The following is a 16,510-nucleotide window of genomic DNA, read 5'->3' on the forward strand; positions in this document are numbered from 1 at the left end:
CCCTCCCTCGCTACCCACCACCACTGAGGACCTGCCAGCCCCTTGTGCCTCATGCCTAACGTGTGGCTTGGGGACCTGAGTTCAAGGCTTTGTTTGGCCACTGACTTGCTGATCTTAGGTGTTGCCACTTTCCTTCTCTGGACCTCAGTTTCTCCACCTGCAAAATGGGGGCAACCATTCCCTATTGACAATCCCTAACAGGAGTTGTTAGGATAGGGTACTCCTAGACAGAGGATGGGGAGAGTGTATTTTGGAAGGAGAAGACAGAGCCCCATGTGAACTGGAAGCCTCAGGCTGTGGGCTGAGCTCCTGGACTAAGAGCTGCCTGGCTGTACTTCTGCCTAGACAGGGAAGAGTCTGTCTTCAGAGGCCAATGTTGTCTCTCCGACACTGGGTAGGTCACAGCCCTGCTGAGCTATGTACCACATCACAGTGTCTGTTCTCTTTCCTTAACCCCACGGGGCCATGGAGATCTGCTCTGTGGGGTCCCTGAAGGGAATAAAGACGAAGTTTCCCTCCCTGACCCAGACTCAAGAGGCCGCTCCAGTGCCCATCTTGCAACAGGAAGACCGCTGGGAATAAAGCCAGCTCCCTGCAGAGACAGGCCTGAGATGCTCTCAGCACGGAAACCTCACCCTCCTTTTTCTAAGCCAGTCAGCTTCTCACAGAGGTAAACTCTGGTGCCAAGAAAAGGAAGGTTAACCCTGACCCCAGAATGGGGCTGAGCCCTAACCCCTGGCTTCAAACAGCGTTGAGCCTAAGCACAGGCTTAACCAGGACTCAGGCCCACACTCCATGCCTGGCCACTGCCCAAGTTCTGAGCCCAGCCACTCCTTCTCCCAGCAGCCAGTGAAAGTGGAGGTGGCTCAGGGCTGCTGCCCCCTGCAGGAACCCCAGCCCTCAACAGGTCCTTTGATTGGGTCTGGAGCACCATCTTGGTCTACAGAGGAGGGCAAACCTCATCATCTGAGCCGCTGGAACAAACCTACAGGAAAAGGATTGAGTGCTGGTCTGTGGGCACAGGCAGGAGGTCCTCTCAGTCTCTCCTGGGGACTCCCAGGCTTAAATTTGTTCTGGGAACAGAGGGAAAAAACAAAAAATTGTTGTGGGCAGATCTGAAAGGATCCCAGCCCAACACAGAACTCTGCTGACCAAGGGGATTCAGACACTGCTCTGAAATCTCCCTCTCCCATCACATCCTGCCCCTTTTTGAATTCCCCTATTGTCCCCTCCTCTCCCCACCCAGCAGTAGACACCTCCCAGCTCAAAGCCCTCCAGGTAGGGCAGTTTTGTACAAGGCTGGAACCCACTGGGGCCCTTTCTTCCAGGAAGCCTTGTTTAATATTATCATCTTGCCTGTAAATTCCTTGAGGGGAGGAATGATGGTGCAAGCAAGCTCGGAGTCAAGGGCCTGCCTGCCTGCACTGTAGCTACAGCTTCATTCTTTCCCACTGGATCCATCCCACTTCACTGATAACTAGTTCCCTCAGCTGTAAAATGGGGATTATATTTAATCCAGATTTGTTGGGTGTCTGTGGGCATTAAATGAATGGCAAGTGTTTTTAAATGCTTGGCAGCGTGGCCGCTTTGATCACCCCTTACATTCACCAATAGAGTCTCCTTGACCCTGGCAACACTCAAACATGTAGCTGCACTTAAAACTGATCCCCGTTGTCCTATGTCATCCCTCCCACCTGGCTTACAGACCACATCCTCCTGAGGTTTAATCTTTGGGGCTTGAGATGAGCTCAAGCTTAGATGTCTCTAAAAAAATTTAAAAGAATTTGCCGAGATTTCAAGGGGATTTTTGACACAATAAGAGCAAACCAACTACAGGCATACCCCTGAGATATTGCGAGTTCAGTTCAGATCACTGCAATGAAGCGAATATTGCAATAAAGTCACATCAATTTTGTGGCTTCCTAGTGCATATAAAGGTTATGTTTACATTATCCTATAGCCTGTTAAGTGTGCAATGGCAAAATGTCTAAGAAAATGTACACCCCTTAATTTAAAAACACCTTATTGCTAAAAAACACTAATGATCTGAACCTCCCGTGAATCACAGCAGTAACAAAGATCACTGATCACCACAACAAATATAATTTTTAAAAAAGCTTGAAATATTGTGAGCATTACCAAAATATAACACCAAGTAAGAAAATGCTATTGGAAAGATGGGGCCGACAGACTTGCTCAACACAGACCCAGGTTGCCAAAGGCCTTTAATCTGTAATAAAGGCAGTATCTGTGAAGCACAGTAAAGTGAGGCACAATAAAATGAGGTATGCTTGCCGCTGGTTCTTTAAGCATTTTTACTTAAATGTATAAACCCTGTGTTAATTATAGACAGTTCTGATCTATGCATTCGGAAGGTCTTATAGGACTCTACGGCTCCTAGTCTACAATACACCTTCAAATCCCTGGCCCCACACTTCCCTCCCTCTGCACTCTGGGTTTCTTGCAGCCTGGGGCAAGATGTCCAAGCTGGTAAAGAATGTTCTGGGGTCAGCAGAGTGTCCTTACTCAGGCTGCGGCTGAGTCCCTGTGTGTCCCTGCACAGACAGAGAGGAAGCCGGGGGAGTCCCAGGAGGACAAGTCCCAGGGACCTCAGAAGAAGAAATAGATCCTACTAGGAATCAAAGTGCCAGGGAGGCAGGGAGGGGAGCCAAGTTTTCTTAGAGCTCAAAGGAGAGATGATGCTGACTTAGTTAGCTACCTGCCAGCTTCAGAGGACATTTGAGATAACTAACTGCTAATGCAGAAGCAAAACCACCCTCAAGTGGGAGAAACAAGGATGTGGTCTCTGACGCTGGACAAGAAGGTAGGGGGAGCAGCAGGGCCCTGTTTTGTGGCTCCAGGAGACAAAGGCAGGCATGATCTTTCCAGGTCAGTTATCTGCAGAGAGCTGGCCCCCGCAGTCCCTCAGTGCAGGGGACTTTATATGGATGAACAATTTTATGTGCTACGTAACACGCACATATAAGCAAAGGCTGGTAAATGTTCACAAAAACATGAAAAAATAAAAGACAATAAATGGATAGCCAGAAAAAGGAGAGGAGCAGCGGTCAGTGTAATCATCCTAAATGCAGGGAAAACAAGCGCCTGACCAAGCCAGGCCCTGCACTGATCCCCACTCCCAGGGAAGGGCTGCCACGGAAGAGGTGCCAGACTGACTGCAGGGACCAGGACAAGCTCCACCGACCCAGGGAAGTCTCAAGGAGGCTGAGAGAAGGATCCGGGGCTGGTTCCCAAGCATTCCTGCCTCTCCTTCTCTCCAGGAGAATGGCTGGGTGGGGGGACCCTCTGCTGGAGTCTCTCTGCTGTCCCACTTGTCCTCTGGGCAGCACCCCAGGCTGGGGTCTCTGACAAAGTTCTTTCTAACCTGTTCCTTCTCAAACTGAGGAAGCAACACAGAGGCTTCCACCTCACAGATTGTTCTCAGTCTGTCTGTCCCTCTCTGGCCCCTCCAGCCAACCACAGGGGACCAAACTGCCTCCCCAGCATCAGAAGCGCCCCCACAGCCCATATACCAAGCTGGTCATGATTACAAGGCAAGAAGGGTGAGATGGAAGATGCTTGGTCTGATTCAGCATAGGTGGAGGGCTGGGAGAGGGGTGGGACAGAGCTAGCAGGGATAAGCTGTGAGGGACCTGGCTGCAGAGACACTGGGAAGAAACAAACCGAGCGGCCGTGGAAGTGGAGAAACCCAACACTCAGTGGTAAGAGGTTGCCCCCGAACACCATTAACCCCAATCATGTTAGATGTCCCTCTGCCCAGGGAGGAGGGAGTTGCAGGAAGACGACCAGACCTAGAAGTAGAGTTGCCCCAAGAGAAGGTGCAAAGAGAATTTCTCTTCCAGTACTCAGACCAGGGAGATTGTCTGCCCGACTCACTCACTAGTGCGGACTGAGCAACTTGTACCCACTGGCCTGGGAATGGGGACTTCAGGCAACACTGTATCCAGCAGCAGTCATGAGCTCCCCTGAGAACCAAGATCCCCCAAAGAACTACAATTTCAACCCACCAAGACCCACCCTAACTACCTTAAGGAATCTGCCTTTTCCATCTTGATTTTCCTAGCAAGACACAGATCTGTCCATCTTTTTCTCTCTTGTTTCCATGTTGTCACTATGTGGATTAGGTGCTCCTGGGTTGGCTGAAGGATAGATGGCCAACTATATTTTCAAGTCACTTTAATCCAAAAGAAGTCCTGCCAACGCCCATGTAGGGTACCCAATTAGCAATGCCCAGGCCTTCTCCTCCTGTGTCCTGAGTGCAGGCCCTACCGAACTGTTGGAATTTAACCATGGCATTCACCCAGTGGTACTTACAAGTAGATGCTGGACTCGTTGCCTCCCATGTCTGGAGACTGAAGTTTCTGCACAAGGATGACAATGATGCCAATGAAGAGCACAAAGTTAACCTGAGAAGCAAAGAAAAAGCAGTGAAAACGGTTCTGAGCAAAGACTTTCCACACCCCTGCCACTACACTGGCTGTTATTCCCTCAACAAGGCCCTCTTCCCGTCAGTCAAGATCCCATCTAGACTTACAATGGCAGCATTGTAAGTACACATAAGATGGCAGCACAGGAACACTCATTCCCTCCCCAGCCTCCTTCCATGTCACTGAAGCCACAGGAGAGAGGGATAAAAAGAATCCCAGGAGAGTACTGAGAAATAGCAAGAGCGGTCATGCGTGAGCCAGAAAAGCGAGCAATTTCTGGAAAAGACGGAACAAACAGCGTCAGGGTGATGGGAAAACAACCATGCAAAACAGAGAAGAGGCTATTGCAGAGGTGAGAGCTGTCCTCTGGAGAAACTCCAAGTTCAGAGTCACTGAATACGGAGAACCAGAATGGAGAACAATAAGGATTATTAATTAAAGGACTGCCTTTGAATGGCAATAGCATTTACCTTCAGAGGTCAGGGACAAAAGCTCTCTAAACAAAGTAGGAAGCTGTGCGGATCATGAGAAAGCAGGAGGGAGGGGAGTAAGTAAATAAAGACAAGGCAGGAGGGGAGTAAATAAATAGAGACAATGGGCTTCCCTGGTGGCTCAGATGGTAAAGAATGTGGGAGACCTGGGTTCTATCTCTGGGTTGGGAAGATTCCCTGGAGAAAGGAATGGCAACCCACTCCAGTATTCTTGCCTGGAAAATCCCCATGGACAGAAGAGGCTGGCCGGCTATAGTTCAAGGGATTTCGGAGAGTCGGACATGACTGAGAGACTAACACAAACATAACAATGGGGACCACACAGCAACGCCTGGCTGAAGTGAAGCCAGGCTCAAGGAAACACTAACTTATTAAAAGATAAGAAATGTTGAAAATAAAATAATTAAGCATTCAAATCAAAATTTAGGGAAAGAGTACCATAAATTAAATTCCTACTTCCTTTAAAGAAGGAAGTTAAAGATAAAAATTCATTAAAGAAATATGAAAAAGTAGATAATCAATAAATATAATTTTTTTTGGTTTTGTTTTGCTTTCACAGATCAAGTAGAATGATAAAGGGCCTTCCTGGAGGGCAGTTTCTGTCAGTTTTGCCTTCTACTACATGTCCAGTGTCTAATCAGCACTTGGAGTTTAGCACAGTCAATACTGTTAACTGCATACATTAGTCCTTCCAAAAGGAGAAAATGCAATTAAACAAATTTAAGGATAAGAAAGAGGACAAGACAACAGATGTGTACAGTATTTTAAATCATCACAAGGAAAAAGATCAGATATGGTAAAATATAAATTAATCAAGTCAAATCAAGATGTAGAAATCAGAACAGCACAATGACCTCAAGAAAAGTTTAAAAATAATCAAAGATGCATGTATTAAAAGGCACCAGCCCAGATCATTTGACCAGCCAGTTTCATAAGACCTTTAGGGAAGATGGAATTTACATGCTACATTATTATTTAAAAGCAAATAAAAAGAAAACCTCCCAAATTACCTATGAAGTGAACAAAACCCTGCTACAAAACCCAGACAAGCGCAGAAACCATGTTCACACACATGATCAGGCACATGTCTAAAACCAGAGAACATACAAAGAACAATGCAAAAGCTATAAACTGAATATTAACAAACAAAAAAGTTAGCAGTGCATTAAAAGGACAAACAGATCGGGCAATAAAGGTTTTATGCCAAGAGGGAAAAAAATCCAGTAACATTTGTTGTTGCTGTTTAGTTACTAAGTCATGTCTGACTCTTTGCCATCCAATGGAGCCCACCAGGCTCCTCTGTCCATGGAGCTTCCCAGACAAGAATACTGGAGTGGGTTGCCGTTTCCTTCTCCAGGGGATCTTCCCAACCCAAGGACTGAACCCACATCTCCTGCACTGGCAGGCAGATTCTCTACCACTTAGCCATCAGGGAAGCCCACTTTTGTTACATTAACAGATTAAAACAATGAGCTATCTTTATCCCCATAAGATCGGTGAATAGTTCAGTAATCGAAACACCAATGAAAACATGAGAAATGAGTACTTTTATAGTCCACATGTGGAGGGCAATTTGATGTCCACGAAAATATTAAATGTATATATCCTTTGTCCCAGAAATTCTACTCCTGGACATATATTCTAAAGACACATTCATACATACTCAAGGGTATGCACAAATATATCCACAGCAGCATTGTTCATCATGAAGATAAACTGGAATATTATCAATGTTCATCACTAAAGAAATGAGCAATTAATGTCTCCAAAACACAGTTGATAAAAGTTGACATCTATTCCTTATTTTTAAAAATACACACTGAAACAAGTCAGAAATAGAAACTTTCCTAATTCAGCGAAGGGTAGCTGCCCAAAACTGTAGCAAACATCATCCTCAACAAAACCAAGGAATAAACAGTATACATATTGGAAATGAAGGAGAAAAATATTTTCATTTATAGGTTATATAATTTTCCATGAGAACCAACTGAAAAGGGATAAGAACCAATAAAAGAGCTTCAAAGGTAACCAAGAAAGGAAAAAAATACACAAAAACTAACAGGTTTCCTAAACACCAGCACAAATACACCCACTAGAAAATACAACAAAAGAATAATTCCTACACACGAGCACAAACTGAAAGACACCATAAAGGTAAACTTACCAAGACAACTTGAAAACACACTATACAGAATGACTCTGTGAGAAAGACTAAATAAACAGAGAATCATGCCATATTCTTGGAAAGGAAGACTTAGTGTTTTAAGAAAACCACGTCTCCTCCAAATTTGCTTATAAATTCAGTGGCATTCCTATAAAAAAATTTCAACCAGTCTTTTTCCTTCAACGTGACACATGTGCAAGTCCATGTGAAAAAGTAAACGTGCAAGAAAATTCTGAAGGGAAAAAATAATGAAAGGAATATTAGCCACAGCAGATATCAAAACCTGCTGCCAGTTTATGGTAACCAGCACTATGGGGCACTCGCCGCAAGAAGAGCCGCATAGATTAGTAACATGGAGCTAAACACAAGTAGACTACATTGAGTGTTTATAATAAAGTTCCATTTCTACCTGATGGAGAAAGGATGACCTATTCAATAAAAATATTTAGAGGGTGGAATGTCTATCCATTGGGAAAAAAACAACTTGATAAGATTAGATATTTCAGATCAGAGAAAAAAATTTCAGGTGGATTAAAGACATACATGGAAGGGAAGTGGAAGTGTTAGTGGCTCAGTCGTCTGACTCTGTGACCCCACAGACTGTAGTCCGCCAGGCTCCTCTGTCCGTGGAATTCTCTAGGCAAGGATATTGGAGTGGGTTGCTGTGCCCTCCTCCAGGGGATCTTCCCAAGCTAGGAATCGAACCCAGGTCTCCAGCACTGGCAGGCAGATTCTTTACCATCTGAGCCACCAGGGAAGCCCATCATACATGTAATAATCCAATTTATAACATCGTTATAAAGCAATTAAGATTACTTTTATATTCTCAGGTTGGGAAAGACTTCCAGAAACAAGAAATAAGCCTCAGAATTCATGATGAAAAGGCCTGGTGGTCTGACTATATAAAACCATGCAATGTTGGAATTATATTTACAATATGTGTAACAAATGAAGCATTACTATCTGTCAAACAGTAAGAAAGATAACAACTGGGCTAGAAAAAATGAGCAAAGAAATAAACAGACAGTAACCAGAAAAAAAGCAAATTGTCAATAAATGTGTCCAAAAAATTGCTTTGCTGCACAAGCAATGTGGAGAAATTAAAACGATGAGCTACATTATCTCCCACAAAGCTGTGCAAAAATTTAAATGATTGAAATTACAAGTGCAGACAATGATACGAGATACCCTTTTTGACCTGGCAATTCTGCTTCTAGGGATTAATTCTAAAGAAATACTCACACGTTCTCAAAACTATGCAGAGAACTCTTCATAATAGCATCTTCCATAATGAGGTAAAATGGAATAAAGACAAATGCCCAACACTAGTGAAATAGCTAAATAACTTGCACATCCATGTTGCAGAACATAACACAGCCGTGAAAAAGGAGGTTGGTTTGTGTGGTGACCACTTTATTTCTCCTCTCCCGGACCTTTCAGCCCAGACCTCTGTCTCTCTCCTGCTTCTTGTCCCAAGCACACTCACCATTATGGAGCCAACTACCGGACCTTTGATCACCCACCACAGAGCCGTGTTGTCATTCATATCCCAGCAGCTGTAAGACAGACAGAAAAAAGAGAGATGACGCTTGGGAGCCGGGAGCCCTGCAAGACAATGGGGTGGCATTCTTCCCCTGTGGCTCGGAAGCGGGGCTGGCTGAAAGGAGAGCTGATGGACTGTACCCCCAAGCCCAGTCCTGGTCCCAGTGCTTTGGTGCTCTCTTCTGCTCCACTGTCAAGGCAGCAATTTGAGCCCAGGAGTCAGGGCACTGCTGGGCTCCTGGGCAAGGGCCACGTTCCCCCTGGAGACCTCAGGTTCTTGGGGATGCTGTCTCAGCCTCGATGCTCCCCCCTCCTCCCTGAAAGGAGAGCAGTCACTCAGAGCTGAGCCCAGAGGCAGAGTAGGGCTCTGAAACCTTGTGCACTCCCTCACTGGGTCCCAGTTGAGACGTGGCAGGGTGGATCCAGCCACAGCGGGTTCACGGCATAGCCAGTGCTCAGGGCTGGTGGTGTAGCCAGGCCCGGCGTCGGATGGTTTGTCTGAGACAGTCAACATGAAGTTCAGGGCGTTAACTGACAGCCTACCTGGGGCTCCGGCCCCAGCTCTCGAGCATGTACTCACCCAGTGTCATCGAAGTAGAGCCTCAGCATAGCCCACACGGACACACACACAGTCGGTGTCCCTGGATACAAAGAAAAGGAGCCCCATGATAATAGGAAAACTAATAGGCCCAGAATCCCCCTCAGACCTGGGGCTTCTGGGGGCCAATGGACCCCTCAGACATGGGGTTCTGGTCCATGGGGCATATCTCCCTCTCAGACCTGGTGTCCTGGGGACCCTAACTGTCCCTCATACCCAGGCCTTCTGGGGGTCCATGTCTCCCTCAGACCCTGGGCTATCCCCTCCCTCAGCTGGTAGGCTTTCTACAAGAAGAGCAAAAAGTATCCAAGATCCAGCAGTATGCCATAGCTGTGAGACAGGGCAGCACCTCCCTCTGCCTCCCTCCTCTGACTAATACTCCCTGAACCTGTCCAGGCCACAGTCAGAGACCTACCCCAGCCAATGATGATGTACCAGTAGAAATATCTCCTCTCGGGGAAGAAGGTCTCCACCAGCAGGGTGAAGAGATACAGGCCCTCGATGAACAGCCAGAAGTAGTTGGATACGACGCAGTAGTGGAAGAAAACCATCACGGCCTTGCATTCCACCTGCAGGGTGAGTGAGGAAGAGGAGGGAGGTGCAAGCCCCCAACAAACCTTGAAAATCCAGCCCAACAGGACCATGGGGAATCCTGAGGGCCCTCAGCTTAGGCATCTCCAGCTTAAACACCCCTTGGGTCTGAAAGACTCAACATTCCTGGATTCAGAGTCTAAAATTGCAGCATCCTATGAGTCTGAATCAAAGTTGCCCATGGAGGCAGCTCTGCATATGTAAGAAAAGGATGGGGATGGGGTGGGGTCAGGGGGTGCACACAGAACCCTCTCTTCTCCCCAGGCTCACTCTCCCCAACTTTCTGCCCCTTCCCCAGCGCCCACAGAAGAGGAGAATAAAGAGAATAAAGAGGAAGGAGCCTCCTTGGTACAATAAAGGGTTCAGATACCACATGGGTAAATGGGATACCCTTGCCCCCCCCAGAAGTCTCATAGACACCCGCCTCCAAGTGTGCCCTCTCAGGTCAAGGCGTTGTGCTCTGAGCTGTTCTCTTTTCTGCTTACTTCCAAAGCTATCAAAACTGGGTAGGTGGTATGGAGGGAACCCCAGTCAGTCAGCCCCTTGGCTCCGTCTTGGGCTAAAGCACCAGTGACCAGGCCAGTCCTCTCTCTAAGCCAAGTTCCCTCCTTAGTCAAGTGGGGCTTGACATCTCCACCTGACCTGCCTCAACTGCTCTGCCAAGTATACCCACAGGCCAAGGAACAGGAAGTGATGTCAAGCCGGGTCTCACCGGCTGCTAGTAACCTCATGGTCATTCCTGGGTTTCTGTGCTCACTGGGGCCAACATCTCAACCTGCAGGAAAACACCTGGACAGCGGGGCGTTGCAGGGAGGACCAATTGTGGCAGGGCTCAGCGCACTCACAGTGGAGACAAAGCAGTGATTGCTGTCCTGCTCAGCGTAGAGGATCCAGTCTTTGATGAAGACAGAGATGGCCCTCAGCATAAATGACACGAAGAGGTTCATGTGGATGAAGTTGCGGGTGCAGTGCAGCTTCCTACGCCCACGGGCGGGGAAGACAGATGCCTTGAAGTAAGGAGCCCCACAGCCTTCCACCCTCCACCCTGGGGTCCGCTTTGGGCTGACTCCACAGCTTTGTCTCAAGGGGGTTGTCCACCTAGACCACGCCTTCTTCCCAGCTCTCTAAACCCTCACTCACTCCCAGGCTCCCACCTCCTGGCCCCACTACTGGGGCCATACTGCTCCCTCCTGTGACCTCTCTCCATCCAGACCAGGAAGATAATGCGAGGGGCGTAGGTCTACTGCCCCTGGTCTGCCTTGCTGTGTGTGGCCCCGGACAAGTCAGCTGTCCTCTCTGGGGTCCTATCTCTTATTGTAGGTCTCTTTCAAGAGACGTCCAGGGCTGACATCCAGGGCAGGAGTCGGGGGTGGGAGGTACAGAGCCAGGGCTCTGTACTGGGGTGGGCTGCAATCACTTGACGGCTGTCGGGAACCTCACCGAAAACGACACAGGATGACCATGGCGGTGGTGAGGGTGACGAGAGACGTGCTGTAGCCAACTGTATACAGGGCCTTCACCGACAGGTAGTAGTAATCCTGGAGCAGAGCACAAGGCACAGGGCTCCATGTGGGGCCTGCCCCCGGCCCCCTGGGGAGGACACCAAGCCTCCCAGGCCAGGCCTGCCCACCTCTGGGCATGCTACCCAGCTCCTCCTTCCCCTCTTCTCTAGTTGATCACATCTCTTCCCCTCCTCCATCAGTTCCTCCACCACCCCAAGCTCCCCAAGCCCATTCCCACTGAGCCACCTCCTCCTTCTGTCCATCTGCACTGCGCAGAAGCTAAATGCTGGTAGAGTGCAGGAGCACTGTCCAGCCAGAACGGAGCCGGCCTTTAGCCTGGAGAAGGATCCAGGGGGCCCCCTGCTGGGCCCTGCATTAACCCTACAATGGCTGGACCACAGAAAGGCAGGTATCCTGGAAAAGCCACGAGGTGGACACGTGGTGGGGCTGGAGGCGCTCAGGCAGCAAGACAGTTGTTTCTCAGCCTAGAATGAGTGAGTGAAAGTCCTGCCCTGCGTGCATCTGGCTACACAGCAGGCACTCATGGATGCTGCCTGGGGACTCGAGTTTCTGCAGTTCCATCAGGAGTCGGGGCCTGTGGGGGACACAGGCTTCCAGCTGCCTCCTTGGCCCCATCCCTCCACCTTCAGGAGGGCAGCAGATGCTCACCTGGTCCCCAGTCTCATATTCATACTCCTCAAACCCACAGGCATCGAAATAATGCGGGAATGGCTCCGACCACCCATCCTCCGTGCAATTCCGGCTCACCACCCTCATGTCTGCAGCAAAACAAAAATGTGATGAGGCACAGAAGTGATGGAAGAGGGGTCTAAAATTCTTAATGGCCTATTACTCCTTGAGTAGCAATTCCTGGAAATCCACATGTCCATCTGAGAAGCATGGCAGCCGCAGGTTCATGAGATATTCCAGTGTCCGAGTGAAAACAATAACTGCTTAGCCTTTATACTAAGAACATGAGGTACAGGGGGGCCCAATGAAAGCTGACCTCTAAACAAGGAGAGGATTGAGCCAGGATGAATCCAGCCTCCTTCCCTCTAGGAAAAGGCCTGAGCCCCTCCTGAAGGCCCTGGAAGAGCACGAGAATGACCTGGGATCACAAATGCAGATTCCAGGCCCAGAGTTCCTGGCCCAGGAATCACCTTGGCGGGGGGTGGTGTGTGTGGCAGGAGCTCTCGTCATATCTGGAGAAGCTCCAGGTGAGGCTTTCACCGGGAGTTCTGGGCCTTCCAGCAGCTTCCGTGGTGTCCGGGGGTACGAGGCTTGCTTAATTAACAAGGACCAGACCTCCATTAACCTAGCATCAGATCTTATTAAGATACATATTCTAAAAAAAAAAAAAAAAGACTTCTGCCTTTTCAAGTTCAGAAGTCTGTTTCCTATCACTAATGTACTTTAATTTTCTTCAGCTTGACTTTAAAGGCCATTTTGTAGGACACCAGAGGAGGCAGGAGTCATTTGCTGTCTGCAGAGTGGAGTCCAGTCTGGTTTTCACCCTGCCTGGGGCCTTTTAGCCTTTAATGGTTGCTCATTTTATCCTCTCTGCTCCTGACTGTCTAAGGGTGAACCATGATATCTAGGGGAAGGGAAAAGGCAACAGCCCTCTTTGCCTCCAGCCCAGGCCCTGAGTGTGGCCCCAGGCTGACCCCTCTTCCGACTGGCTTCCTGGGAGTTTACCTGGTGTATTAGGACACCTGGGGGTGGCTCTTCCTTTCACAGGACTCAGGGGCCAGGAAATCATAAACAAAAGACATCTGTATAAAAGGGGTTCCAGCATCCATGCTGCTGGAAGAACCCCTGCTCAGAGGCCAAGGCCATCTCTGGGGAGTTCGGACAGGGACAAAGGCAGCAGCCAACACAGGAATCGCCAACACTTTTCCAACCTCGTGTCCTGCTGATTGAGTTGGAAGATCCAAGGCCAGTTATTTTCAACCAAGAGTCAGAAATGCACTTCCTTGGGCTTTGGGAAGCACCAGAGGGTGAGGGATCTTGCCATAAAGAGAGCTCTGCCCAGAGCAGGGAGACTGGTCTCCTACGGCAGCTCAGATTCTGAGTCGTATGTGACCCAGGACAAGGAGGACGTCTGGCAGGCCCAGGAGAGACGAGGTCACTTCTGTCCCACAGTTTGATACCAAATGGGTTTTTCTTCCAGCAAATCTGTTTCAGGCTGCTATTGGCACCCTCCTTCCAAGTCCCTCTGAACGTTTCTTTCAGAAAGGCTGCACGTCCTAGGGGACCAGGGCAGCGGCCAAGCCCTTCCCTTCCCGGGGTCTCCTCTCTGCTCTGCCCACATCAGGGCGGTGGGAAGAGGAAAGGGAAGCTGAACTGAAAAACATTTTTTTTAAAAAGTATCCTGGAGATACAAGCCATTTCCTTTCTTTTATTTTCCTTCTTACCCTTTTCAAAATATAGTGTGGGCTCAGAAAAGTATAAACCTTTTTGTTTAGAACTATTCCATGAATCTGCTGGTCTATTGTTCTGATAGAAATCTCCGGAAGATGGAGTACTCTCCAGACTGCCAACACCCTGCAGTGGCTGCGCCTACTTCACTAGGCTGTTTTCCTCCAGCAACTTCATAGAAGCACAGAATCTTAGGGCGGAGGTTCTCAAAGTGGGTGCCCTCCCTAGACGGGCCCATTAGCATCACCAGGGAGACTGGCCAAAATGCACATTCTCAGGCCCCACCCAGACTGCTCTATCAGAGACTCTTGGGGTGAGGTTCAGGAATCTGTTTTAACAAGCCCACTAGGTGACTGTGCTGGAGAAGGGAATGGCAACCCACTCCAATATTTCTGCCTGGAGAATCCCATGGACAGAAGACCCTGGTGGGCTACAGTCCACGGGGTCACAAAGAGTCAGACACGACTGAAGTGACTTAGCATGCAGGTGACCGTGATCACAAAGTATGAGAACCACTGTTCTACCTGTAGGAGCTCCAAGCTTTCACAGGCCATTTAATCTAGAAGTTCTTTTACTGAGATCTGTCCTTCTCTGAAATTATACGCACGGTGTTCTGTCTGAGCACTTGCATGCAAATTTCCGTGGAGAAAATCCACAACTTCATCAGAGAAGGAAAGTGAGCTACCAAAGATCACAGAGCCACAGAGGGGCATAGTTCCGCCAGGAAGGGGGTCCCCAAGCTCACAGGTTAGCTCCCTGTGACCTCATATGTTAGACGTCCTCCATCTACCCAGCCCATGGTCAATTTTAGCTCATCCCTTACCTGAGAGATCCAAGGATTTACTGTCTGCAAAACCGAACTCTCCTGCAAAACAGATGTGGACATGAGTCAGGACACTTGACCATCAGCTTGCCAGGGCTATCCACTGCTTACTCTGCTCCCTGGAAAGTCAAGGCTGCCCCTAGTCTAGAGAAGGGGGGCTAGGAGGAGGTGGGGTCTTGGCCAAGAGGAAGCATCACACACAGCAGCCACACACACACTGTACCTTCCAGGGCCATCCCATTTGCTTTGTATTTCTATGATGCTAATGGTGGCTCATGACTCAGTTCTCCCCACTGGATGACAGGGTATGGAAATGAGACATTGTCGGGAGGAGGGGAGGGCCTCTGGAGTGAGAGAGGACTGGAAGAGGGTGACTGGCCTTTTCCCTTTTTCGTCTTTCCTTGTTGTTTGTCTAACTTGTATAAAATAGTGCATATATGTTCGTGGAAAACTCCTAATTTACCTCTACCTCCACCTCCACTATCTTCTTTTGCTTTCTATCTCTGAGTCTATTTCAGTTTTGTAAACAAGCTCATTAACCGGCTCTTTTCAGGAAAAAGGACATAGAATAGCAATATGGATCCTGCTCTTGGGTTTTTTTGTTTGGTGTTCAACCCTCCACCTCAGCCCACAAACTGCTCCCATCAAAGGAACCCCAGAACTCCAAACATTTCCTCCTCAGACATATTTTTCTCTTTCTCTCCCAATTCTTCATTTCCACCTCTACCTTTTTTTTTAGGCTGAATCCTCTGCTAGCAATGAACCCTCATTTCCCTCTACTTTTCCAAACTGTGTTTTCAAGGTCCAACTGACATGTCACCTCCTTCAAGAAGCCTTCCCTGACACCATCATTAGTTTGCCTGCATGTCAAACTAATTAGTTTGCCTTGTTAGGTCTCTTCTGCTCCAGAGCCTGCCGTACATTCCAACTCCATGGCCCTGGGGATGTCAGTATCGGCATGGGCTCACACACACAGTCAGGCCTGTATGTGTACAGAAGCTCATGCCAAAGCACACAGGTGTCCTTGCTTGCTGCCCCTCTATAGGCGAGTCCCATCTTCCCAAACAAGCCCATGAGCACCCTGAGACCAGGGCTGCAACTTTCCATCTCCCTGTGTCTCCCCAGCTTCCAGATGGCCAAGGGTGGAGGGGAGGGAAAGGAGGGATGAGCCCAGCCCCTGATGAACCTCTCATTCCACCCCCACCCACTCCTAACAGCCAGTTGGGCTCCTGCTGGATGGACAGATGATCAGCAGTCTGTCCTCTCCAAGGTTCCTCTTACCGATGGTTTCCGTTTCCCAGACTGAAACAGAGCAAGAGAGAAAACACAGAGGTGAGCAAGGTTGGCTAAAGTCAATCTGCTCTCTGAGCCCTGCTGATGGTGCCCTCCTCCTTCCCACTCCCAGACTCTGAAGAGAAGTTGTGCTGAGGCCCCAGAGGCCTGAGAACTACAAGCTGGGATTCTACTGTTCTTCTAGAGACTTCTACCCTTTCTGCAAGAATAGGGCACAGTTACTGAGAAAGAAAGGCATTCCGAAGGAGGAGCGAGATCGCGTTCCTGCATCTCCAACAGTTGCAGAGCAGCAACTATTACAATGAGCATGAGATTCAGCCCTGGGAACCAGGAAATAAAAGGAAAACTGCAGTTCTCAGCTTTCTAAGTATTTAAGTCAAGTCTAACTTTGTGAATGGAGATGCTAAAAGGCCCTGCCTTAATGAACCATTAAGAGGCAGGTGTAAATAACACATTCATTGTGCAATTGCCAGAGGGAGGCATAGAATCTGCAAGAAAGCGTATCTTAAGAAAATTTTATTTTACTGCTGATTCATTTTACCTTTTCTGTGCGTGGTGGAAAAGTAGTCCTGCCACGGTACCTGACCCAGAGTAGCTGTTCTGTCAACTTTAAATAAATGACTGAATGAAAGGAGTACGT

At 48.5% G+C, this 16,510-nt stretch overlaps 1 protein-coding gene across 2 annotated transcripts in view; it reads right to left on the reverse strand.

Moving 5' to 3' along the window:
• ADCYAP1R1 (ADCYAP receptor type I) overlaps positions 1-16,510 on the reverse strand; it is a 50,918-nt gene that overhangs the window by 14,508 nt on the left and 19,900 nt on the right. For both annotated transcript variants that reach the window (XM_040259686.1, XM_040259687.1), the window contains exons 4-12: positions 15,859-15,879; positions 14,578-14,619; positions 12,006-12,115; positions 11,275-11,372; positions 10,680-10,812; positions 9,659-9,812; positions 9,226-9,286; positions 8,590-8,659; positions 4,336-4,427 (exon numbers count right to left, since the gene is read on the reverse strand). In XM_040259686.1, coding sequence (XP_040115620.1) covers positions 4,336-4,427; positions 8,590-8,659; positions 9,226-9,286; positions 9,659-9,812; positions 10,680-10,812; positions 11,275-11,372; positions 12,006-12,115; positions 14,578-14,619; positions 15,859-15,879 — 781 coding nt within the window. The remainder of the gene's footprint in view (positions 1-4,335; positions 4,428-8,589; positions 8,660-9,225; positions 9,287-9,658; positions 9,813-10,679; positions 10,813-11,274; positions 11,373-12,005; positions 12,116-14,577; positions 14,620-15,858; positions 15,880-16,510) is intronic.

This window comes from Oryx dammah, unplaced genomic scaffold (assembly GCF_014754425.2).
Source record: "Oryx dammah isolate SB20612 unplaced genomic scaffold, SCBI_Odam_1.1 HiC_scaffold_18, whole genome shotgun sequence".
In the NCBI taxonomy this organism is placed as follows: domain Eukaryota; kingdom Metazoa; phylum Chordata; class Mammalia; order Artiodactyla; family Bovidae; genus Oryx; species Oryx dammah.